At 43.7% G+C, this 26,525-nt stretch overlaps 1 protein-coding gene across 1 annotated transcript in view; it reads right to left on the bottom strand.

The window, feature by feature from the left end:
• Nucleotides 1-3,531: 3,531 nt before the first annotated feature.
• PGBD5 (piggyBac transposable element derived 5) overlaps nt 3,532-26,525 on the bottom strand; it is a 60,599-nt gene continuing 37,605 nt past the window's right edge. The window contains exons 4-7 of the mRNA XM_071738925.1: nt 15,707-15,887; nt 11,123-11,320; nt 6,469-6,574; nt 3,532-5,028 (exon numbers count right to left, since the gene is read on the bottom strand). Of these exons, the coding sequence (XP_071595026.1) occupies nt 4,833-5,028; nt 6,469-6,574; nt 11,123-11,320; nt 15,707-15,887 (681 nt within the window). The 3' untranslated portion in view covers nt 3,532-4,832. The remainder of the gene's footprint in view (nt 5,029-6,468; nt 6,575-11,122; nt 11,321-15,706; nt 15,888-26,525) is intronic.

Genomic DNA, 26,525 nt, shown 5'->3' with positions numbered 1-26,525 from the left:
ATATAGGAAGGGAAAAGAGAAAAAAAAAGAAGAAAAAGAAAAAAAAAGAAAAAAAAGGGAAAAAAGGAGAGAAAAGAAAAAAAAGGAAAAAATGGGAAAAAATGGGAAAAAAGAGAAAAAAAAGGGAAAAAAGGAAAAAATGGAAAAAAAGAGAAAAAAAAGGAAAAAATGGGAAAAAAAGAGAAAAAAGAAAAAAAAAAAGAAAAGGAAAAGAAGAAAAAAAGAGAAAGAGAAAAAAGGAAAAAAAGAAAAAAAAAAGAGAAAAAAGGGAAAAAAAAAGGAAAGGAAAAAAAAGGAAAGAAAAGGAAAAAAAAAAAAGAAAAAGAAAAAAAAAAAAAGGAAAGGAAAGGAAACCCCGAAGCTCTTCAGCTAAAACCAACCCAAACCAAAAAAGCTGGAGGTGAAGGATGGAAGTGCTGGTTTGAGTTGCTGTCCTTAATGTCAGTCTGGAAACAGCTAAATTTATTTTTTTCTCTAGGAGCTGAAAATAAAGTTGTGCCCTTTAGGGACACTGAGACTTCAATAAATTTGGATTCTTGGACTACCTTGTAAATGCAGAAGGGTTGGGGTTAGAGAATAGAAGTGGAAAAGGGAGATAAAAGGTCTTTAATTTGTGCCCTGCTGTGCACAAATGGGCTGAAGGAAAAAGTGGCAGAGTTTCTGCAAGCCCTTGAAGTATTTTTCAGCTGAGACAACAGCACTGGAAAGCATTTCACAGTGGTTTCTAAGCTTTAGTGAGGGTTATATTACACACTGAGAAAAGAAAGATGCTTTCCAGGAATGGATTGTGGCAGGACAGACATTTCCTCCAAGAAGTTCTGTGCATAGGAGGTGGTCAGGATGTCTCACTGAAGGTCCTGGTTCTTTGAAAGAAAGTTTGCATACCATAAATAAGTGATTTTTTTCAGTTTTCAGAACAACCTGTGAATGAAAATTCAGCTCAGCAGGAGAGAAATGAGGCTTGATGTTCCTTTGTCTACTCCAGCTTCTATTCTATTTCATTTTTTTTTTTTTTATTTCATTCCTTTTTCAAATCTCTTTCATTTCTTTTTTTTCCTTGAAATAATGTAGAGATGGTCTGCTGTGACCTGGTTGGCATTTCCACTGCATTTTAGCTACTGCTGAGTTTTCCCAGCTCTGACCCAGATTGTCTCAAGGCTACAAAAATAACCCAAGGAAAAAAAAAAAAAACAAAAATCACCCAAATTTGCTACCATTTCACAATTAACACACACACATTATAACTACCATCCTCACACTACTTTGAGACTAACCCTCCCCCCCCCCCTTTTTTTTTTTTTCCCCTTTTAACTAGGCTGAAGCTTTAGTGTTCCAAGCAGGTGGGGAATGAAATCTGAATAAGCCAGTTTGCAGTTAACAAACTTTTTTTTTTTTTTTCCATTTTCCCCTTAGTTGTTTTGCCTCACCTGTAATAACCTAGAGCTAAGTGCAGGATATTTTTTTTCAACAAGGAGAAATCTTTCCTTTCCCCAACCCTATCCACTCCCAGTCAATAAATGGAGAAGATGAGGTGGAAAAGTCATCTGTGGATCCAGGCAATGCTTTGGTGGCTTTTGTTTGTTGGCTTTGAGAGCTAAAATTCAGGCATTTTGTACATAGAAATATATATAAATATTTTTGCTCCTTTATGGAATGTTGATGGGTGGATGGTTAAGGCTAAGAAAATGAAATTCATTGCAAAGCTATCGTTTTATTTTCTTTTTTTTTCTCCTTTACAAAGGAGACTGAAGCATCTTCCCTGTAATAGTCAGCCACTGTGTAATCCCCTGCCAACACCAATTCTAGGGAAAACGACTCAGGACCCAGTCCCTGAGGCAAAAAGCTAGGACCTCATGATTTTAGCTCAGGAAATCCACACAATGAACAACACATTGGTGGAAAATTAAACATTCCAAGGCCTTGGACCTGCTGCCCCCTGAAGAAGAACCAACATTTTTCTCTCCCAGGTGGCTTAGATCAGAGCCTTTGAGCCCACCCAGCCCCGTGGCCATTAGCCAAGGGCTCCAGATCCAACTCCAGAGGCTATGGCAGAGCTGGGAAGGGCTGTGCTTGCTCCTCAGAAGTGCCAAGTGGCTCCCAGGAGCTCCTGCAAACCTCCCCAAGGCTCCTGGGGATGCCTTCATCTTCCCAGTGCTCCAGCCCAAGGCTCCTGGGGATGCCTTCATCTTCCCAGTGCTCCAGCATCCCAGGTGGATGCAAAGAAGCTGGGCTCCCATCCAAGCTGTCCCATCAGCAAAGATCCAGTCAAACTCTTCCTCACTGCCTCAATTTTGACAACCAGATTAAAAAAAAAATTAAGAATTCTACTAGCAGGGCTGGCATTGCCTGAAGCAGGGAGCTGACACCAAGAATCCCATTTGCCTTCTGGCACCTCTGTGGAGTTTCCTTTAAAAATAATAATGCAAAAAGAAACTCTGGGCTTATATTGCTGAACATTTGGGTTCCATGCCTCACATTTGCTCCTTTCCCTCCCTTAGAAAAGTGACAAGACCCAGCTATGCACACACACACTCAGGCTCTGCAGGGATAACAAGTCTGGAACCCATCCTTGGGCTGCCAAACAGCTTGGCATTGCCAAGCTCCAGAGTGATACAAAACCTCTTGATTCCTTTGGAGAGCAGAAGAACCTCAATGCACAAGGTTTTGTCCTTCCTCACACATTTCCTGGGTGGAGAACCTGGGGACTGAGAGGTGGAAAGGGATGCTCAGCAAACCCAGTGCTGTTTTGTGCAGCTGGTGGGCAGCGTGGGATCTGCAAGCAGAACCAACCCCTTGGTCTCCCTGCAGCCAGGGGAGATCTGTCAGAGTCTGAGAAAATAAAAGACTTTGGTGGAAACAGAAAGATGTCAGTGCAAAGATTCTCTCTGGGATAGTTAATAATTCACTAACCCCTGCTGGGCTCTTTTTCTGGGATCATTTCCATGCTCTGCAGCTCCACATCCCAGACTGATGGTACCTGGGGAGCTCTCCAGTTCACCTTGGTTACCCGCTACTGTCTCTTCCAAGAGAGATACACAGCATCAGGTGAGGTTTACACTGGTAAAGAACTCACTTACTCACCCATTCCTCTTGAATCAACCCAAGTCAGTCTTTGGTAGGACTTTTCAGGCTTGGGGACCTAAAACCAGCTGGCTCTCTGGGCAGTATCTGGGCAGCATCTCTTCTGCCCTGTAAGTTAATGCCATTCTGTTGGTGTCCACCCCTGCTCACCTTTGGATTAAAGAGTTTTTTGGACTGAAAGCCACAGTTTTGTGGACTGAAATCAGTAGTGTGTAGAGGTCAGAGCAGTCTTTACCTCAGCATCAAGTCTCCCCTGTTTCCAGCATCGCTTTCTCCCAGAATTCTTTTTTTTTCAGCAAAAAAGTTTCAGCAGCCTCTGGATTCCATCAGCACCAAACCACAGCATTGCACCCACTGCTGGCAATGCTTGTCCTGCACAGCATCACTCAGAACAGAACTCTTTGGGCTCATTCTCTTTTGGTAAGGTTTAAGGTCTGGTTGCAACTGGACTTCTTTTTTTTTTTTTTTTAAGAGACAAAGCTATTTGCTAAACATGTCATCTGCTTAATTACAACTGCTCTGACAAACCCTGAATTCTAAGAAGAAAAATTCCAATAGAATTCCCTGCAGGGATAATGGGAAACACACTGCTAGCAGTGAATTACTGTCTCCTGCTAAATGTGTGCCAAATAAAGTTCTGAAAAGGACCAAGAAAGTCTCAACATTTGCAAAAGGAAAAGAAATTGTTGCTCCTAGAAACTTAACAGTCTGTTACATCAGGTTTTTAAGCAAAGTTTAAGGTACAGGTGAACTCAAGAAAAAAAATGATTGTTATGCTCTGATTTTTCACCTGTACACTGACCATGGCAGTAAAGATGTGAGGCAGCATTACTGACTGGTTTACTCACTGCTAATACTTACAGTATTACTCACTGTTTATTTGTGTATAAAATCTTTCATCCTGGTTAAAAAAGAAAAAAAAAAATCCATCTCATGTGTTCCCAATTTAAATTCACTGAATTATTTGGTTTCTCCTAATTTTGCTGCATTCTACCTGGGATCAAACTGCCTCCCATGACAATAAAAACAAAGAAGGGGGGAAAAAATATGGCAAGAAAAAGTCTTAACTGGTCCTCAGTTGCTGGCTGCTTGCCTGTGAAGGTTTTTTTTGTCAACACACTTGCTTCAGTGGTGTGGTGGTGGATCTAACCAGCTTCATCAGCACACTGGGAGGAGAGCAGAGGTGGCATCCCCAGCCCCAGCCCATGCTGCCCACTCACCTTCCTTGTCCCAGAACTGACAGAACTCAACCAACTCCAAGGAAGGGAGAAAGTTTTCTGTAATGCCCACCTGAGACTGCTGAGCTATGCCAGCTTCTGACAAGCCCTTAGCCCCAGGGGAACTTTACAAGATGACCCTTGGGTGGTTTTCTTCCACAAAGAGGACTGGGAGATGAATAATTGAAGTCTGTTTCTGGTGTACAGGTGCCCACTGGGCATTCCCATGCAGGGGGGGTCAGAACGAGATGATCTTTAAGGTCCCCTCCAACCCAAACCATTCTAGGATTCTATGATTTTTTTTTTTGTGTGTGTGTCAGCTTTTCCAGTAGCACTTTCTGGAGGGATGTTTACATCCAGCTACTATTAGGAACAAAGTCTCCCCCCCTTTCTAGTAGCATCACTTGGCATTTCTGGGGAAGGACAGCACGGGTGGTGTCAAAAGTTCCTCGCTTTGCCGTTCCAGGTGTGGTTTCTTCTTCTCCTTCTTCTGCTCACCCTCCATCCCCTGCTTAGGCCACCAAGAAGAATGCATCAATGGGAGGGTGAGGTGTCTTCCAAGCCCAGAAGCTCCTTTACAAGTCTTTCCCCAAACTGTGCACGGCTATACCTTGTCACATGGTAGGCATCTGACATTTTGTAGAGGATGTAGGCGTTGTTTATGGCGATGCTGATGGCAAACCAGAACACTTGTTGCCAGGTCTTGTTTGGTTTGTGGGAAATGAAATACCTAGGAAGAGAGAAGGGGAGGGGAAAAAAAGCACTGTTCAGCCAAAAAACTTGCAGCTGGGATGCAAGAAACAAGGACAAAAATTCAGCCATCCTGCAGGAGAAGCAGGTCCAGGGCTTAGTACCCGGTGCAGGCATCACCTTATGAAATATGGTGCAATGTATTTGGCAGTTTTTTACAGGGGAGTTGCATAATTTTGGAGATTTCTAGCAGTTTCTAAAAGAACAGACTTCCTTGCTCTCAGAAACAAACCCCCAGCAACACCTCTGAGCCACTCCATGTAAGTAAAAGAACTCACAGAGACTCCTCCACTTCCACATGACAAACATCCCCGTGATGGGAGCTCTGGATCTGAATCCCTTCAGTTTGTAACTGAAACAAAAAAAGCCTCAGGCATATAATGTGACAGTTTAGGGAAGATTGCTGATGCTTTTCCTCTTGTTTATCTCTATTGTGAGCAAAGAATGATTTCTGCTGCTGTCAACAGTGGGTGGGAGGATGTGGGGGCAGAGGCAGAGCGTGCGGAGCTGGGAACTGGAGCAACCTCTCCATGAGGCAGAACTAGAGAGGACTGACATAACTTAAATTTAGGTTCTGACTAATTCTAGGGCTGCCAGAATATTCACTCCTCAGTCAGAAGATTTCCTACTTTTCTACTTTCATTTTTCAAGTAACCATTTAGATCCACTCCCTCACCTCTTTTTCTATCCATTTCCTCAGATCAGATCCCAACATTGGTCTCCAGCAACCACCTCTTCCTCTTTCATCTCTTCTACTGAATTCTTGCTTCCTTGCCCAGAACTGGCTTGGAAAATCCCTGCTGCTTTTTCCCTCTCTTCAATTTTTGGTTCTTGAAAGCTTCTGTATCTCAGTGCTATTCCCAGAGCCAAGCTTCACTGCTACTCTTACTCATTTCTGTTTCTCCCTGCTAATTAAGACCACAGTTGAAATTCAGGAGCCAAAATACCTACATTCTACTCTCCCAGATCACCTAGATCAACTTTATATCTGCAACTGAATGGCCTTTTCCACCTAAACACCATCTGCTGACAGGGAGGGAGAGCTGAGAGACTTGTAGGGCTGGCAGACCCTTATTAAATTCTCTATTTATCCTTCAGTTTGATGTGGGAACATCAGCCTGTGGGCTCATCTTCCCAGCACTTCTTAGAAGTCACTGACAGGATGCTGAGAACCTCAGACTCAACATTTTTTGACTGATACAGCCCCAGCTACACCAGGGATGCATCCTGCAGAGCCAGCTCCTGAAGCTGGGCTGGAACAGGAGATTTATCAGAGATTAATCCTAGAAAAGCAAGATTGGGCCCTCAGCTGCAGCTCAACATGAAGAACTCAGATGTTGCAGCAATAGAGGAGTGGAAGAAACCCAGCCACAGCCACAGACAGACAGACAGACAGACAGACAGACAGACTCTTACTTACTTGCTGTATTTGTCATCATATTTGCAGATATAGCTGAGGTGAGCAGCAAAGGCTTCAACTGCCAATGGGCATGGAATTTCTCCACTTTTTCTCTTAATTATAACTCCTGTATCAATTAGAAACAGAGCAGTTTGAAATCATAGCAATTGAAAGACACAGTTTCTATACAGGGACTGTTACAGAATAAACCTTAAGAGTTTCTGCCCTAAAACCAGAATGTTACCTGTAACAGATCTTAATTTGATTTTTTTTTTCACTGGTTGCACACTGAGTGAGTAGAAGGGGAAGAGAAGGGATCATTTTTCAGTTGGAAATGAAAAGGTGTCAAACACACTTTTACCGTATGTCCAGGAAAAAAAAAAAAACACTTTGCCATAGTCCTATGGCAGTCCCTTACAGCCAGTCCCTCTCTTGGCTCACAGTGAGTTGTGTTCACATCTAGAGCTATGACCTGGTATTTTATGCTTAGAATTTTGAAGGCTGCAAATGAGTCCTTTGAAATTAAATCCTTTTTTTTAATCTCCACCCATGGGGGCCAAGACCACCAGTACCTACAGTACCTCCACTCCACTAAGTGCTCATCAGCAAAACCTACAAAGAACACCACAGCAGTGTTCATAAATCCAATGCCCTCCCAATAAACTCCCCTGGTTCTTCCCTGATTTAATCCTCCTGTCCACTGTGTTTTCTCCATGGGGAAGCTGCTTGTAGGAGGGAAGGATTAAATAAAACTCATAGAGCTTTACTAAGGAGTCAGCTCCCTAACTTTTGCCTTCATGTCCCCATCATGATGCTCAGCTCTCCAGGGTATGGATTGCCTCTTGCTCCATCTCTCCAGGACTGTGTCCAGGGAGGATCCCTGCTCTCCCCCAGGCACAACACTGTTTTTCTCCAGCTCTAGAGAAGCCCAAGCTTGGCTCCAGCTTTTCTCAGCATTGCATCAGTACAGGTTCAATCCTGGGCTCTTATTTTCTCCTTCCCACCTCCCCTTGCCAGCTCCCCTACAGTCACCCCTAAAATGCTCCTCACGTTGTGATTACAGACTTCACCATTTCATTCCTTCAGCTGGAAGTCTCATCCCATCCATCATCTCTGTCAAGCCCCCTGTGCTCTCCTAGCTGGAAAGCTGTAATTTGAAGCAGGACTTCTGGCACACACTAAATGTCATCTTACAGCTGAGCCACACAGCAAGTTATTTGGGGTCTTCAGAGTCTGATTTTTCAAGAGTCCAAAGTTTAAACACCTCTGAATTGGTCAATATGCTCCCCTTTCACCTCCCCAAGTTGGGTACAAATGCAGCCCCAGGGGAGGGGGGAAAAATCCCAATCATATAAATAAATTCTTTAAGTTCATATGCTTATTACAGTGATTTTATAAAATTTTTCATGAGTTCAACAAAAATTGAGGTAGAAGAGGCTGATATACCACCAGCCTGCTCCTTTAGTGCTGCAAAATCACTTTCCAGCCCCCCCTGGAAGGTCAGGAAAGGGTAATTATGTCCCTGATGCCAGTGTTTTAGCAAAAAAAATCCCTTATTCCTCCTCTTGCTCTCCTCTCTTTTCTCTCTTCCTCCTCTCCTCCTCTGGAAGATTTCTATTTCCTTTGCAATTTACTTTGTATTCCCAATCCTTAAAAAAAAAAAGCATTGCTTCCTTATCTTGAAACCCACTTTCCCCAGACTCATTCTGGGCCAGTCCCACAGGCTAATTTTTTTTCAGGAAATGATATTTCCAGCATATATTCCTCATTCCAGCCTCTCCTGAGCTAAGAACCACACAGGGGCTTGGACAACTGCTTCCTAAAATGGTGAGGGCAGGACCACATCTCCCCTCTTCTCATCTCCCCTCTTCACAAGTGCCACCTGCAGCTCTTTAGTCCTTGTGTCCCTGAGCCAAGTTTGGTTTTCTGTCCTTAGTTTTGTTGGTTTGGCTTTTAAATAGAGGTGGTTGGTGAAGAACAGCAGCTACTACTTAAAAAGATCTTGGGTTCAACAATTTTTTGCTTGATGTCAGGCTCCTCATCCTGTAGTGGAACAAAGAGAGGTTGCTGCCTTCTCCACCCTGACCTTTATGAAAAGCAAAACCAAGACTGTAGTTATGTTTAGATTGTACTTATGTTTAGGTTGTAGTCATGTTTAGGTTGTAGTTATGTGTAGAAAGTAGTAATGGAGATGCTGGGAAAGCAGGCACCAGACCTAGAGTGGAAAAGCAAAGATGCAGCCAGATCCCACAGCTGGGAAGGTGTGGGACAGCATTGGAATTACCTGTTTAGAACAAGGGTAAATTTTTACTCTTGGGGGTCCTGATCTCCTTGGGATTCTCAGTACTTCTGTAATACAGGCAGGAGGAAAAAGCTAAACCCAAGTTAAAGATTGAGAGATTTCAAAATGGATCAAATTTTGATCTAGGCAGAAACTACCTACTTGAGAGGGGAGTTAGCAGGACATTTTTGCTACACTAAAGGACTAAGACATCTTTGAGCATCTGAGATGATGTATTATGACATGTCAGCTGAAAACATCCATAATAAATAACCTGCTGCATCTAAGAATAGTATTCATAGATCAGTTCTGACAAGTGCACTGCCCTCCTGGTGCCTCTGGCTTGGGTGGGATTTGCACTCCTGAGTACAGACAAGATTCACCTTCTCCACCTTCCTTTAAATTGCCATGAATAGCTCATTATCTCTATCCACCTCTTTTCTCATCCTAAATATTCTAACCACCTCTTGCCTCCTGTTTTTAAGGCTCTCTCTTCACAGCCTCCTCCATCCACATCAAGATTTACACCCAACCAAGTGCAAACAAGGACCAGGAAATGCCAGGTGAGCCCCCAGGCACCAGTCCCTGCCCACCCTCTGTGGGTTTAATTCCTCTTTGCCCCAACCTCCTGTAAGACCCATGCTCAGGAGGGCTGTGCAGCTTTTCCCCAAGGAGAACTGATTCCTCCTCTGTCCCCTTTCTTTTTTCCATGCCTTCAGATGAGACTTTGGTGGTCCAGCTTCAAGTTGGTGTCAACCAGCTTTGCTGCCCTGCCAAATCAGAGGCTGAGAATCTGGTCTCCTGCCTTCCTATTGAGTCTCCATCTGTTCCCAGCTCTCTTCTAGAGCCTCTCTTCCCCCCAGCACCATTCCTTAAAAAGCCAGTCCCTGTTTTCTGCTCTGATTCACTACGTCTGCTCCAGCCAGCAGTGGGTGAGCAATGTCTTGGGCAGGTTTTGCCCATCACACAGGTCCTGATCAGGGGATGTGCAGCTGCCTCACAAAAACAACTGAATTTTCCACCTCTGGCCAAACAGAGCCAAGGCACAGGAACATCAGCTCAAACCTCTGTGTGCTGCCTCTGAAGGATGCTGCCAGGGCAGAGTCTGCTGCTGCTCCCTCTCTTAACAGGGCAGATAACACTGACATCTACAAACAGGGTCTTTTTTCTAGTAATGTTTATGAATTATAAGTGAAGGCTCTGTGCTAGGCTATAAAAAAACCAGGTGGCATTTGGTGATAACTCTTGTCCAGCCAGTGTGGCTGAATAATCCCAATCCAGCAAAGTGCACAAGGGAGACAGCACAAATCCACATGGGATGAACACATCCCAGAGGGAGCACCACTGCCTGGCTTCAGCAGGGTCCCCAAAGTGTCCTGGTTCCTTCATGTCCCTATTTTCAGCATTTCTCCTCATACACCAGTCCATCCCAAGTCCCCAAGTCCCCCAAGTTGAGCAACTCTCATCCCACCAGTCCCCAAGTGCTGGGGGTGCCTGGCAGAATTCCTTGGGATCAGCCATCCCTTGCTAAGGTAAGGAGCCTCCTGGCAAAGAACTGAACAACACATTTCCCAGCTCCCCATACAGTAATTCAAGATTTTAACTTTGTTTCTGTAGCCTGCACACACATCTGAGAGTCACTCAGGTCTCACAACACGAGTCCACAAGATGCCTTTGAATTGATGGCTTTATACTTAAAGGTTTAGGTTATTCTTATTATACATTAATCTTTATCATAAAAATTAAAGGAAGCTAAAACAAGACTTCCACTGAAAGATAAATTTCAAAGTGTTAGCTCATCATATTGCATCTTACAGAAGTTTTCAAGCCTTCTTAAAACCATTGGTATATTTCTGAAAAGGAAAAGGTTTCAGTACCAAGAAGCTCTTTGCAATTATTTGAACTATCCAAGTTATCTGCTTAGGTTTCTTTTCATCAGCTGCTAAAATCAATTTAACATACAACAGGAAGCCTTCAGCATATTTACTTCTGGAAAAAAAAAAAAAAATGTTTCTGACTAAGTTTTTTACTGGATAAGTTAATTGTAGGATCTGCTCAGAGTTCTATGTACATCACAATATTGATGAATTTTTTGATAAGAGCAGCCCTGCAGGATGCCTTGCAGTGGGGTCAGTATAAGGTTATACTACAAACACCTTCTCTTCTCTGACCACCAGCAAGTTTTCATCCCCAAAAGGACACTGCCTCCAGCAGCTCAGGAAAAGGAGGCTGCATTTTAACCTTTGTATAGGAAAAAAGAAGAGCTGTAGGAAGAAAAAGGGGAAGCTTTTTTTTTGTTTGTTTGTTATAACCAAGATAAATCAAATCCAGTGATTCAATTTTGTCACATAAAGCGTGGGGACATCCCAGATGAGCAGTGGGAATATTTCTTACCTTGTTGAACTGGTGAATAGGCATTGGTCAGAAAACGAAAATGTCCTTTATTGTACCAGCAGATCAAGGACATGTTTCCCTTCATTCTTATCCTGTACTGTCCTCTGGACTGGGGAGTTTCAGGGTTGTTGAGCATGGATAGAGGTAGACCTGTGCAGTCACTCTTCCTGGCACTCAGCAACCCACAGCAGTAAATCCCTGCATGGGAACAAAAACCATTCCCTATCAGCATGGCATGGACATGGAGCAAATCTGAATGGCCAGACCAGAGGAAGAGCTTGTCCTACAAATTTTTAGTCCCAGTGAGCCAAAACTGGCCTCCTGTAATGCTACAGATTTGTGTTCTACAGGAATGGCTCTGGAAAGCAACCCAAGTGCAGGAAGTCTGATTTCTTGATGACATTTATTGACACCTCCTGCCCAGTTGTGATGAAATGCTGACAATTAATTGAAGAATTCAGGGCATTTTCCCAACAATAACACCTATAATGTGTTTCATATTCTTTACAACATGAATAAAATTTGACTAAAAAAAACCAAACCAAAACCCAGCAGTGATGTGCATTATGGAACAACTCAGAATTTTTGATCCAAGAAAGTCTGTGATGTTTAACTAAGAAAATAAATTGTAGAGGGAGCAGGGAGGTAGAGAGCATCTTCCATGTTGACTGAAATAAATTCTCCTACATGATGCTTTCAATCACAATAAACATAGCTGAAAAATTCTGGTTTAACCCACTGCTTCACTGGGCTGACCACCTCTTGATCTTCAGCTCACTGCCCCATCTGGTTTGTTAAGGAAATGGTGTTTAGGCAACTAAGAACCACTGAAACCACTGGTTGGAATAAAAAAAAAAATGTGACAGAAGGATGGAGAAAATGAAAATGTAACTTCAGTGAAAACAGATCTTAGAGAAAGGAGATAAATCAAAAAGTGCCCTAAATGAGTGAGCACTGACCTTGTCCTGCATGGACATCAGAAGCTCAACAGGAGACCTCCTGCTGCTCACAGCTTTTTGGCCTTTTTTGTAGGTAAAAAAGGCAATGAATAAAATTTACTACCACAAAACAGGTCTCAGTGCAACCAACTAGGTCCAAAGAAGATTTGGAAACATTAATAATGGCAATGCTTGAATTTGTTATTGAGTTGTGAAATAATAACTGCTTGCTTCTGTTAGTCCAGGAATTATTAATTATTAAATTAATTGAACTCAATTGAACTCGAGGAAATCCTGGGTGGAAATTTCTTCAGTCTCCCTTGGTTTTGCATTAACCCACTGACAGGATACCAAAAAAATGGGCATGGAAGCAGGTGACACCTGTGAACATCTTTCCTGTGGCAGCTGAGGTTTGTGGTGGTTTAAAGCTCAACTCTCAGCTCAGTCTGCTTGAGCAATTTTTTTTTTATTATGCTGAATTTTACAGGTGTGGATAACCAAAAGCAGAGCATGTGGTCCAGCCCCTGGGCAGGCTGGGGACCATCTGCTGAACTGAGGCCAGTTTATCAATGTCTTTCCTGTTCACAGTTGTCCAAAAATGTCCAAAAATAAATGTTCTAAGACAATCATCACCATCCTTGATCTACAGGGTAGATCCCTGTGAACACACCCCAGAACAGGGCTGCCCATCTTTTGCTGCCAAGTCACACTGCTGACTGGGTCTTCAAATCCCAGGCTCCAAAAACCTCCAGGTCCTTTTCATCAAGATTGCTGAGAGGAAACCCTACATTTTTGGTAGGTGCCTCTTTCTAGATTTCCCAGAATTTCCTTTAGTCTCTTTAAACATCAGTCTAGGGGCCCCAAAAGTTTACAGCTCCTAAGCATTAGCTTATTTAAATAATTCCCTGATAATTACAGAAAAAAAACCCTAGCATAAAGCATTTAAGACCAATACCAATGTTTGTTTTCAGTTCTCAATGGGGTCATTCTATCTCTGGCCCTGCTCTAGCCCAGAAAGTAAAGTTTTCTTGAACAAGCAAAGTAAATTCATCAGCTCAAGAATGGGTCTTGAACTCACCTCAGTACAGAGGCTCTTCTGCAGGCTTTTGAGACACTTTTTGGTCATTCTGGGGCCCTGTTCAGACTGACTTGGCCAAATATCACTAAAGCATTGCTGAGGGTGACTGTGTGATGGATTCTCTGCTGAATCCTCCTTCTCCCCAGATGCACTCCCAATGAGCTGGATCCCAGCAGGTGCTGGCAATACGTCTTTGCAGTAATGTCACTCCAGACCATCTCTTCAGGGCTCATCCTGACTTCCTCACTGTTTGCCATCTCTAGGATCTCACCTCTGCAAGTTTCTCAGAGTTCTTTCCATTCAACATCCCCCTACCAAACCTCTGAGCTGGCCCCATGGCAAACACAGGCATTCCCATGTCCTTATTAAACAGAAACATTCCCATTCTCCCCATCATCTTCTTTACAAAGCCATGCTAACTCTGCAAAGCAAATAAATTTCCTATTCACCCCCTGCCCACCCCATAATTTTAACCCTAGGAAGGTGACAGCCTGTATAAGTACAGAAATGGAATTTTGGCAGCAGCTGTCAAATACCATTAAAAGCCTCATGAAGAGATACAACAAGTAATGAACCAAGCTGAAACCTCAGTATAGAATTAGCATATTTGATCAGAGAGTTAATCAGAATTACACCTCTTCAAAAGACAGATGTTAAGCCAGACCTGTTAGAAAGCCAAACCTCTTAGAAAGACCAAATTTTCTCCCCACTAGAAACAGTTAATTTCAACTGTCTGCTCAGGCTAAAGCCCATGAATAATTCACTCCAGTAAATGCTTTAAATTATCTGTAAGTAATAAACACTGAGCTGCTTTAGTAGTCAGGACTTTTTTTCACCAGGGGTATGGACTGGGTGATGCCCTGTTGCCTTTATCCTCCCCCAGCTGAGCAGAAAGGCTGTGACTCAGCAGCCAAATTTTTGCCTGTCAGTCTTTACATTTAAGGCTGACATATCTCAGGTGTAAGGATTATCTTGCTTACCCTCTACATTATTTCAAGACACACTTTGCATCATTGCTTTGGTAATTTTAAAAATGTAATGCTCCTACCCAGCTGTGAAAAGAGGCATTTTAGTAAAGAACAGTCTCTGCTCAGAGGAAAAAACTCCCAGCATGCTATAAATATCCTTCAATTCTTTTCCATTTGGCTGAATGGAGCATTTGGGGAACCATAGCTGCTTTTCTGAGAATATGATGTTATTCCACTGGACTCTGGAGCTTCCCTAAAATAATATAGGAGCTCTCAGAGCCTGGGAAGTCTCAACTCCTCAGCAAAAGCCCTGCTACAGCTTGCTGGCCTTCTCATTTTAAATGAAAATCAAGATGTTGCCTCAATTCCCAGCCCTTCCCCTAGCTTTGGGCTGCACTTCATTAAATTAATGCCCCGGGTGGGTTTAATTTTCTGCAGTGGAAAACACATCAGAAGCAAAACTCTAATGTTAGTCAGCAGTGTGTTGAAGGGGGAAACAACCCTGGAGCCTCTTCCTATGGGATGCACAATGGGAGCTTTCCCTCTGACTGCTCTGAAGGGTCTCTTGGAAGCACCACAGCAACTCTGGAAGGCTGAGCAATGAGCCAAGAGTTACACCACCATGGAATCATAGAATCACAGAATTGGCTGGGTTGGAAGGGACCTCAGAGATCATCAAGTCCAACCCTTGATCCACTCCCGCTGCAGTTCCCAGCCCATGGCACTGAGTGCCACATCCAGGCTCTTTTGAAATATCTCCAGGGATGGAGAATCCACCCCTTCCCTGGGCAGCCCATTCCAATGGCTGAGCACCCTCTCAGTAAAGAAATTCTTTCTAATGTCCAACCTAACCCTCCCCCATGACTTAAAAGCAATTGCAACTCAAGGGGAGTCTCAATTCTTCAGCATTTTTGCATGGGGCTTTCTCACATCCAAGGGGAGGGGACATTTGGCAGAGAAATGACCTGGGGTTGCTCTCAGCACTAGCAGGAAACTTGCTGGGAAAGCCACACATCCATGGATGTCCTGCTGTGCTGCTGTGGGTGTTATTTTGCTTTCAGAACTAAGAAATGTCTTCCCAGGGCAGGTTTACACCAGTAAAAAAGGGAACCATGCTAAGGGTTTTGTGGTGGGGCAAAATGTCATCTAGAGAAGCCACATCTTTAAAAGGTTTTAAACCAGCAAGGAGTTCTAGGCACACCTTTAAGGATTCATCCCATCTTTTAGTCCTTCACAGGGGGAACAGAAAAATCACAGGCAGCTAGGAAATCCCTTGAAAAGTCCCCCAGGCCATGGAAGAAATCAGATCTCACAGTTCTAAGGCAAAGAACAAAAGCAAGGGCTTTAAATACCCTCATTAATTATTATTTTTTTTTACATCCTCATTTTCAACTTTGAGAAGACTGAAGGAGGAAGATTTAAAGAGTGACTTGGAAAGTCCCCTGCATGGTACCTTTTCATGAAGATCTTCTCTTGGAGATGATCAGCTTAAGCAGGAACTGGAAATCCCAATTAAACCCATTGGGAGCTTTTTAACTTGGTGACAGAAGGGTCCCTAAGTCTGTCACCAATCAAACCCAGTGAGCCACCTGATACCCACCTTGCTTCTCAAACTCTTCAAAGAGGTTCAGGCTGGTAATGCTTGGGCCAGTGAAGATGATGTAGTTCTTCCCAGAGGCATTCTGACAGAGGTTTTTGGCCACCATACTGTGGAGCTGTGGTTTGTTCTTCAGAGCATCCAGCCCATCAGCACCACCCCCTTCTCTGAGATGGACATAAATCTTAAAAAAAGAAATGGGAAGAAAAGTCAGATGGTTATAAGGAATCCAGAGGGAACAGCAAATGCAATTACCAACATACCTGCTCAGCTCTAATGGGGACAAGCTGAGAATCCAGGCAGCAGATACCTTATACAAACTGGTAATATCTAAACAAAGATCCTATCAAAAGGTTGTTGCTTTAAAACCAGCTTAGGTCAGCTGGCAAACCCACTAATCAAGCCAGCATCCTTTGCCTGAGCTTAAGGACTCCCTGAGGTTTTTGTTGGGCAGTTTGAAGGCTGCTTAGCAGGAAAAGCTTCAGCTCCTAACTGGGATTAGGTGTGGGACTGGATCTGCAGGAGCCTCAATGCTGCCAGCAAAAGGAGAGCAAAAAAAAAAAAGTCCCTACAAAATGACCAGAAGGAAATGGACCATGAGCTTCACTGCTGAAATGTGCAGATTTCTTTTTGTTGGCAGCAACCATTAGAAGTGAGAAGAGTCAAACACACACACACACACCCAACCAGCCAGAACATCCCCATCCAACTCTCCCAGGCACAGTGCTAATTTTTAGATCTTTTTACTTAGATCATGACAAACCAGACTGAACCAGGACTGGACCAGCACCCTGCAAAATGCTGCTGCTAATAGGGAAATGTACTGAAGGAAAGCTGATCCTCCATTCCTAGAAGTGATCCCTCTAAAAAAAAGTCTTCTGCATTGCCAAGCAGAGGAGGAAAGCAGGTAACCCTCCTTTGTACACAAGCTTTTGATTTTATTTCAGTGGTAGTGCTGTACAAGCAGAACTTTTACTGAAGTTGAACACCTATTAAAATGAAATAAGCATCTGATCTTCATCTTCTTCTAAAAGCTGGTAGAGAACCTGCTGGGAAGAGAAACAAGGAGCAGACTCTGTGTTCAGTCACTCAGCTGGACTTGTAACACCACGGAAAACCTGAAAAATTTTAAAAACACATAAAAATGCACATTTTCTGAAAAATTTCCTTACGTCTGCTTTCATGACTTGGGCTCTGAAATACTCCTTTCTTTTAGGAATTCTGGAAAATCCTACCCATCAAAAAAAAAAAAAAAAAAAAAGCTGAAACTTGCTCAGTTTTCAAGGGCAGGGAAAGGAATTTTGCCTTGTTTCTTGGAGCCATGGATCCACCACAAGCTTTTGTTAAACTTGCTTAAGACCCCAACCACCCAGCCCATGCAGCATTGTCCCCCCTTTTAGCCATCATTTCTCTTACCAACACACTCCTCATAAAGCAAAATTCACTACAAGGCTCTGACAACTCCAATGTGTGCATGTTTGCAGTTGTGCTCTCAGTAATTTAGATCTCAGTGGTCTTAGATGGGAAATAATTTCAAGTAAACAGCTTCTCCCTGTGTTTAGATGGTGTTTCTCCCAGCACAGGTATTCTAGATGGATTCATGTAATATTCTCTAGCAATTCAGGCAGCATGGAACAGACCCCCAGAGGAATATGTTATGTATGAAATTTCAGATATGAAACATAATTTGTATTTGGAAGTAACTGCCATGCTAAAAAAGTTGGTGCAGGGACAAGTGGACACTAATTTCAGAGAGGAATAAGGCACATATTAAAAGGAAGCCTTATATATACATAATTTACCTTTTTTTCTCCAAAAAAACCCCACAAAAATATCCCTTTTTTCTTGATAGAAACCAGTGTCCAGATGAGGACAAAGGCAGGAACATTTCCAGACTCCCTGATAAAGCTCCACTCACTTTTGAAAGCTGTCAAATTTCTGCCTTCCCCAGTGCTAAGGCTGAGGACCAGCTAATTAAAAGTCATTCAGGTTATTAAGGGCAGACTGTTCCAAACTCACAGCAAAGGTATTTCCTGATTATTGCCATCAAAATTAAAATCAGGTTGCTGGTAAAACAGCAGAGACCACACAGCAAGCCCTTAAAATCTACAGGCAAGGCAGTGGGGCCAGAAGATGCAGACAGATTAATTTGGACCTTGGAGGAGCAATTGGGCTGAAAACAAAACAGGGATCTCCATGCCTAGGAAAGTGTCCTCACCCTTCCCACCCCAATCTTCCCTGCTCCATCCTCACTTGGTGTTCCCTCTGGAACACCACTCCCCAAGGGGTTCTGCTGGCATCACTGGTGCACCAGTTGGTCCCTCACCAGGGCTCTGCAAGCAGCTACTTTTAGGACCATTCCCACCATGCAGCCCCTGAGGTGCTACTGTTTTCCTGTTTTCCTATCAGAATGCCAGACATTCCATAGGTTTTGGTAGCAGAGCTCCCTGTGCTCCTGGCACTTTGTGCTCCCTGGAGCATCCCTGGCAATGGCCACTTTCTGACTCTCATCCCTCCTTGCCCTGCTCACCTCCTCACTGCCCTTTTAGCAAACACTCCTTCCAGTGTTAAATATAACTATTTTTTTTTTTTTATTATTTTTTTTTTTCCTCCTTGGGCATTTTCTTGCCTATCCAAGCACAGCCTTTCTTCTTGGCACATTTTTTTCTTGGTTTGGACAAGCACCATTCAAAGCTTTATCATGCTCAGTCTTCTTGGGAAGATGGGTGACTGCAGCATAATGTTGGAAGGCACAAAAGCTGCTGTGAAAGAGGGGCTGGATACAGATGACTGCTAAAGGCACAGAGCTTCCAGTACCCTTGCAAGTGCCCAGGATCCCATATGGCCTTTGTTTTCTCCCTCCTCATCCAGCTCATTTCATTCTACTTCAGCTCATTAAGATCCTCCCTACTGAAGCCCACAGCATCCCCCCCTCTTCTGTAATGCAGAAGTGGCATTTCTCAGCCAGCACTCTGCAGAAAAAAGCAGAGAAATGTCAGAAATTGGCTCCAAGACCTTCACAGGCACAGCCAGAAGCTGCTCCCCCAAAATTTTTTGTTTTCCCAGAGCTCCTGGGTTTGCCCTGTGACAAAGTGATGGCTTTGAGCCCTTTCCATGTGCTCCACCAGCAAAACATCATCTGAAGTCCAGGCTTGACAAGTGCTGGTAGACAACAGATGGAGATGTTGGCAGCAACATCCTCTGCTCCTGGGGCTGACAGTCAGAGCAATGCTTCCCAAATATCTGCAGAGATCAGTTTTGCTGTCTGTCTTTTGCTAGTGGCTTCCAACCCATTTGATCTGCAGCACCAAAAGGGGTGATTTCCTATAGATTTGCCATCATTTGTCTAGGAGGCAACACCAAGAGGCTGAAGCTCTTTCTCCTGCCTTGCTGAGACAGAAACTGAGTTTTCTCTCGTTGTCCCTCAATTATTTTGCTTCTTACCAGAGCAGCTACACCCTCAGTTCTGCCATCCCTCTAACTGCACCAGCTATTTTCAATCCAACATGTTTTAATCCCACAGGCACAACTCCAGCTCTCCTCACAGTGTTTAACTCATCCCTCAAACCCTCCTCTCTTCTGCCTTCAGTCTCCATGCAGCATCACAACAGCCTCATCCCTTTAAAAGACCTTCACAGTCTCAGCTTCATCTTTCCTCCCACCTACAACTGCTTCTGCCTCCTCCCATCACAAAGACAGGGATCAATTTACCTAAATGCCCAAGTTTTAAGGTATGGGGTGAAGATTATGTTGAAGATCTTCCAAAACAAGAAAAAAAAACCCCCAAAAACAACCTGTCAGCTGTTCTGGAAAGACTGTTTGCTTACACAGAGGCAATCAGAAAAGCTACCATATTTTTGAGCAGTAGGTTTCACATGCTGAGAAATTTGTTCAGAAACTCCAAGAACCTCTGGCTACTGGAGAGAATGTTACCAGAGGACAGAAGGTTTCTGGGTTGGTATTTGTGCTCCAAGCCTACAGGAATTTCCTTGCTCTGTGCTGGCAATTTATGGAAAATTCATGTGGAAGGTTCATAAGGTCTTAGTAGAAACTAGGTGAAAAAACCAAGCACTTAGGAACAAAAGCTTCATCTTGACTGCACATATAAGAGTGGCCTAGAAACTAAAATATTAGTGATTCCATGTATATTCAAAGCTCAGATGGTGCACTGAAAGCACTTGTGAATAGCACACCCCAAACACTCCACATGGATAAATAATTGAAGAACCCCAGGGCACAGTTCTCAAATGAAACAGATGACATTTGGAGGGAAAAAAAAAAAAAAGTGTGGGGGTAATAATAGGGAGAAGGAAGATATTGAAGTCTACTTTAAGTGAACTATCTCACAAAGGACAGGCCCTAAATAACCACAAAACAGAAGCCAGGTTTCTAGATGCCACAGCTATAAGAGCAAAATAGCAAAGAATGGTACTGTCATACTTTTGGGGTCTTGAACAACTATCAAAATTAACCATTTTTCTTACAGACTTTACAGCCAACTACTCAACTGCTCATTCCAAGCATCACTCTCTAGATCCTGCCTCATTTTGTCTTCCTCTCTCTTAGCATTCTTCTTGGGAGATCCTCTCATCCAGTGCCAAATAAAATCTTCTGCAGCCTCTATTCTCCCCTTCTTTAGTTCTCTCCTCTCAGCCAGCTCTTAGGTCTAGCTCTTCTTCAGCAGCTGTTGGCACCACTGATGGTTCCAAGACTGGAATTTTTCATTAGTTTGAGCCTCTCTTTGAAAGCATCATTTGAGGGGTACCCAGCTCTCCCATTCTGTTCCCATTTAACTCTTGGGGCTCTCTCTGAAGGTCTTTCCTTGGTCCCCATCTTTTCTTCCTTTGCCTCCTATTTTGAAATATTTCAGTCTGCATGAACACACAGATCCAGCCAACATCTGTGTGCTGAGAACTGGCAAATCTCTGCTTCTCCTGCACATGTTTTTCATAATTTCCAAGAAGATCATGGTGAGACTGGCAGAGAGATGCTGGTAGAGTTGACAGGGCAAGACCAATCTGGTTTAAAATAAAGCTCCTGGATTTTCTTCCCTTAAAATCATTCCTCCATGGGATCACTGAGGACACTATGACATCTTACCTCTATGGGGAACCTACAACCTGTGGATCACCAAATCCTGGCTTCTCCCTATAGCTTCTCCTAGGTCACCCACACCTCAGTCAGGCAGCTTCATTGCATGCAATGTCTCTCACAAAGCCTTTCCTACTCTTTCAAATATCTAGGAACTGTCTGGCTCTCTTTTCAATGACCACAATCACTCTTCTTCCCTTTGGCCTTCCTCAGATGCATCTTGACACCCAGGCTGTGCTCAGCCCCAGAGATCACTGTGTAACCCTTTGCTTCCACCATGCCAGCCTCCTGGCACTTCCCTCTTTGCAGCATCAAATGGAAGTGGGGATGGGAAATGGCAACAGGATTTTGCTGTTTAGCCCTCTCTACTGAGCTTTTTCTCTGGTTTTAAGCACACTGACCCCTTTCTCTATTTTTAAGCACTCTGCTCCCTGCCTGTACTTGCCCTGTGAAGCCAGGCATCCCACCACCAATGCCACCCAACGTCACGTTTGCTTCTTTCCCTGCTGCCTCTCTCCTGCCTGGTTGGAAATCAGCACCAACCTCTTTCCTTTTGCTCCTCAATACCTTTCTTAAAAAGCCTTAATTCAGCCTTCCCATGCAATTGTTCATTTACACCTTGGTGCAGCTGCATGGCTTCAGTGAGCTCCCTCTGGGTAACCAGCATGGACTGAGTGTAACCAGTGCATGGCTGAGGCTGCACTTTGGTGCCACAGAATTCCACAGCCCTGGCTCCAGTTTTATCTAAAAAAAATGGCTATTGAGCAGTGAGACATGGAAAAGTGAGGAGAAATGGAAGTGATGCAAGATGAGAGAAATAAAAACTATCAGAAGTGTTCTGGCTGTTGAGGGGAACTACAGGTAGTGGCTCAGGGAAGGAAATACATAAAAGGCTATAAAATCTCCAGAAAAATAGAGAAGCTGACAACTCAGTAACATCAAGGACCCAGCTCACTTCCAAGAAGCCAAAAGGCTGATGAGTGCCTGGTTTGTTCAGGCTGACTGGGAGCAGGGAGCAGGATACTGGTGCCCAGGGGTGTGTTGGTGCCAGCTCTGAGCACTGCTGGGTGCCTCCTGCTGCAGAGGCTCTGAGCAGCCAAAAGGTGCCCAAACTCAAGGGCTTTGCTGTGAGAGGCTTCACCTTGCCTTTAGCTGCTAAACTTGCTAGGGCAAGGGATGTTTTTTCATCCTGCCTACAGCAGAAAGGAGGTGAGACCCTCACCAAGGAGACAACCAGGCAGGGAAGTTTTATCACCAGAAAATCCACGTGCCACAGATGGGAACTAAAAATTAACCTTCATTCCCACCTGAAAACAGGCACAAGGACTGTGTGTAAACTCTGGGAGAGATCTTTGCACTAAGTCACATTTAGGTGTTTGTTTTCCCTCTAGAAACATGGCAGGGATGCAAACTGCACAGAAATGAATGGGGCTGGCCCATCAGACATCTGTGCAAGTGTCACCTGTGACCAGGGGGACAATTGGCTTTTAATTGAGATCTGAGTTTCTCAGATGCTGACAACACAGAAGTGCACATATTAAAAAGCCAGAGCCTGGTGGGAGCCAGAGGAAGAATGCAGATAGGATTTTCCAGGCAACAGTGACTGAGAAATGAAGGCAATCAGTCTGACCTTGAGATCCTCCTCAAAGCAGCAGCATCCTCTGTGTCTCCCAGCTGCAACTCTTCCACCAGCAGAGAAATTACCAGGGCACTGCTTAAAGAAACCCAAGGGCTCTGACTAATCTCTAAACAGAACTTAAAACAGGCTGAACCACCACCCTTTCTCAGCAGCTTTATTACATGAATGCACAGATGGATAATTCTCCTGCATCTCTGACCTTGATCAGAAAACTCACTCCAGGGTTACTTATCCCTCCTTTTCCCAGTGACTGAATGCTCTTCTTTGCCATGCTGTGAAATTAGAAATTCCTTGGGGCACCACCTCAGTTTCCCTGAATTCTGGAAATAAGTTCTTACTCCTTAAAATCAACAGGGTTATGAAGTATTGCTTACCCTGCCTGGAATCAAGAATCAAATACAGCATTTATTATCAATGCATGATTTTTTATATTGGTTTTATATTGATTTTATATTTATTTTATATATATTTTTACCTTTTACTGTAGCTGAGAGCTCAGCCACTGATCTGTGGAGCAAACTCAGGCATCTTCCTTCACTGAGACTCCTGCTCTTCAGGGACAGAACCATTTCTTACCCTCTGATGCAGGGACCAGCCTGCTCCTGGCTGCTCTCTAAATAAACACCATGGTCCAAGTCAGTGTGGGAAGCCTTAAGCTGCAGAGACCCAATCTTGGTCCTTGATCTGTTCTGACTTATCAATCCTTCAGGGGAAACTCAAAATCAGCCTCAGCACCAGGAGCTGAAGGACTTCATAAATCTGAGTGAGGCATTTCAGAGGGATTTGAAGTGAAAAGGAAATGAAATGGGTGACTGGGAGAATTTTCTGCCAGTGGAATAAAAGCAAATGCAGAGCTGGGTGTGGGAAAGGATGAGTCTCCAGAATAGCCTCAGAGAATAAATTTCATTCTAAGGAGCAGGAAAGGGTAAAGACATCCATAAAGTCATCTTTTCTCCACCATGCTCTCACATGTTTTTTGTTTTTTTTTAAAGCAAATAGATTGATGAGCTAATTCCATTACTGCTTATCACCCTGATTAACACAGCCTGATGCTCTCTACCCCTTGCACACTGCTTTCCATTTTAGTGATTGATGAATCTTTGGGTCAGGGACTGTCTTTAGGGTTATAGTGGTGCCATGGGGCTGTGGTTGAGGACAAGGCACTGGGGGAACTGACCCCCCATGGGCTTCAGTGCATGGAAGCAGCTTCCTTCTCCTTCTGCAAAAATAACCAGAAAAGCTTCTTGTGCAGGAAGAGCTATGCAAGGAGTGAGCATTTTGTAACAGTTCCTTGTGGCTGTGGTCATCCTTCATGAGCCAGACAAGAAAGGAAAGGGGAAAGGAAAGGAAAGGGGAAAGGAATAAAGAAAGGGGAAAGGAATAAAGAAAGGGGAAAGGGGAAAGGGGAAAAGGGGGAAAGGGGGAAAGGGGGGAAGGGGGGAAGGGGGGAAGGGGGGAAGGGGGGAAGGGGGGAAGGGGGAAAGGGGGAAAGGGGGAAAGGGGGAAAGGGGGAAAGGGGGAAAGGGGGAAAGGGGGGAAGGGGGGAAGGGGGGAAGGGGGGAAGGGGGGAAGGGGGGAAGGGGGGAAGGGGGGAAGGGGGGAAGGGGGGAAGGGGGGAAGGGGGGAAGGGGGAAAGGGGAAAGGGGAAAGGGGGAAGGGGAAAGGGGAAAGGGGAAAGGGGGAAGGGGGAAGGGGGAAGGGGGAAAGGAGAAAGGAAAAAGGAAAAAGGAAAAAGGAAAAAGGAAAAAGGAGAAAGGAAAAAGGAAAAAGGAAAAAGGAAAAAGGAAAGGAAAGAGGAAAGGAAAAAGGAAAGAAAAAAGGAAAGAAAAAAGGAAAGGAAAAAGGAAAGGAAAAAGGAAAGGAAAAAGGAAAGGAAAAAGGAAAGGAAAAAGGAAAGGAAAAAGGAAGGGATGCATGATGTGTTCTCCCAGGACAAAACAACAACCCCAATCAGATATTTGGGAACTCCCAGCAGTTTTCCCTGAGTTCTGTTGCTACATCTAAAATGAAAAGGAGTCCCACCAATCACATTTATGCACGTTTTTGTTTTTTAGAAGCTTCCAGGCTTTTTGAGAGAAAAAGAGAGATATAAAAACTGACACAACCAGAGTTTTGATTGAGGATGAATTGCTCAGCAAATAGCCTGTAAAACACTTCTAGGCTCCTGGAATCATTTAAAGAGCAATCAAGATATTAAAATAGTGGTTTCAGAAGTGTCTTAATGGTAACCCATACCTAGGGAAATTTACTGGAGGGAAATGAGGAGATGCAGCTGAGAGGAACAGCTGAGGTCCTGTAAGCTGAGTTTCCTCTTCTTATTGAATTACAAAGAAAGACACAAAGAGGCTCAAACCCTCTCCTGGAGCAGCAGCTGCTCCCACCCTGATGCCCAGCAGCAAGCAGGGATGAAAAAGGAATTTTTGCTCCCTACTTCACCAAAGTCAGATCTCCTGGAGCCCTTCTAACCCTCTGAAAGGTTTTGTTTCCTTGCAACAAGATGCTTTGCAACAACTCCAAAGCAGAGATTTGATCTGAAGCTGTGCATCCATCTTAGAGACCTAACTGGCAGGGTGGAGTCAGGTTATCTGTATTCCAAAAGACAGAAAAGGTTATCTGTATTCCAAAAGACAGAAAAGTAGTCAAATATATGTAGATTATTGATATTATGCATAAATAAACCCATGCACCTTCTTAGATCAATGAGGAATATTTGGGTTTTATGCCACTAGTTCCATGAATAGCTGCTTGGGCTGGATTTTTAAACAAAAACAATTCGCTAAAAAAAGCAAAGGATGAGCCATCAAACACAAAAAAAAAAAAAAAAAAAAAAGAAAAACTACACCAGAAAAAAAACCAAACTAATTCAGAGTTTTGTTCAAGAGAAAAAGCAGCTAAAGTCAAACAGTTTAATATTACCAACAGCTCCCTGAGCTGCCAACCAGGAGTTGTTTCATTACAAGAACAAACCAACCAACTCCTCCCATCACTGAGAAAACTGGGCTACCATTAAACAGAGAATTTTTTCTACCACCAGGCTCATCATTCAGGATTAGGGGTCCTTGCTTTTGGCCAGGAGCCTCACAGACCTCTTGAGATTCCTTCTATTCCTGAGACCCAGGAATATGTAGCTCCTTCCCTCTTCTGCCTGGGCTGCCTCACCTTTTTATAGATTTCTATTATTCAGACTTTTGAACCGAGTGCTTATAAAATATTGATATTTTATCCTGAATAAAATGACCTTGATGTCATTATGTGGAAACAATAAGAGAAGGAACTCATCCAGACATTATTACACAATTTGTCCTTACTTCCAAGTGGGTGCTCCAAGGTTTTTCTGACAGCAGGTGGGTGACAGACCAAAGGATTCCCTAAGACCCCTTGGAAGTGTGACCCTTACCTGACCAGAGCATTTCAAGCACCCCACAGCTGAAGATCCCCATCCTCCCCAGACCAACTGTTCCCATTTTAGCCTGAATGTTCCTGTATCTTTTTTTTCACCCTTCCCTGAGGTCCCTCTCACCCAGTCATCTCAGCATGATGATAATTACAGCCAAGCCATGGGAGGAAAATAGAAAGCAGCTGGTAAGATAATCCTGGACGTCATCAGGATGCAAGTGAAGCATCAGAATCTAATTCATTAAAGGGAGCAGAAGGATTAGGGTGGTGCTGAGCATCTATTCTGTTTAATTTGACATTCCATTCATTTACTTTCTCAATAGCCAGGACAGGAGGCAGAGTGTAATTATAACTCAGAATCTGAAACCTCTGGCATGTCTGAAGATTTATCAGTTTGGTGGCAGTGGGCTGGGAGGGGGGGATGGCAAGAAAAATCAGCAAACTTTGTCCTCTCTGTACCCCTCAGGCTTCAGTAATATGCTGCTGGTGGGACTGGTGGAGTCCACCTTGAAGATTAAGGACTTAATCTGTGAAGGAAATGACTTCCAAAAAGCCTGGAAAGCTGAAATTTCCAAGGATGTTTCACAAGGTGAATCTATTTTGTACCTAACAAAACTGCTTTAAAACTTAGATGGGAAACCTATGATCTTAATTTTTTTCTGAGAGTGAACAGCAGTGCTGAAAATGCAAACCACT

The sequence above is a fragment of the Heliangelus exortis genome, chromosome 3 (assembly GCF_036169615.1).
Source record: "Heliangelus exortis chromosome 3, bHelExo1.hap1, whole genome shotgun sequence".
NCBI lineage: Eukaryota > Metazoa > Chordata > Aves > Apodiformes > Trochilidae > Heliangelus > Heliangelus exortis.
The sequence above is the reverse complement of the archived record's forward strand: the minus strand, read 5'-3'. Positions and strand labels throughout refer to the sequence as shown.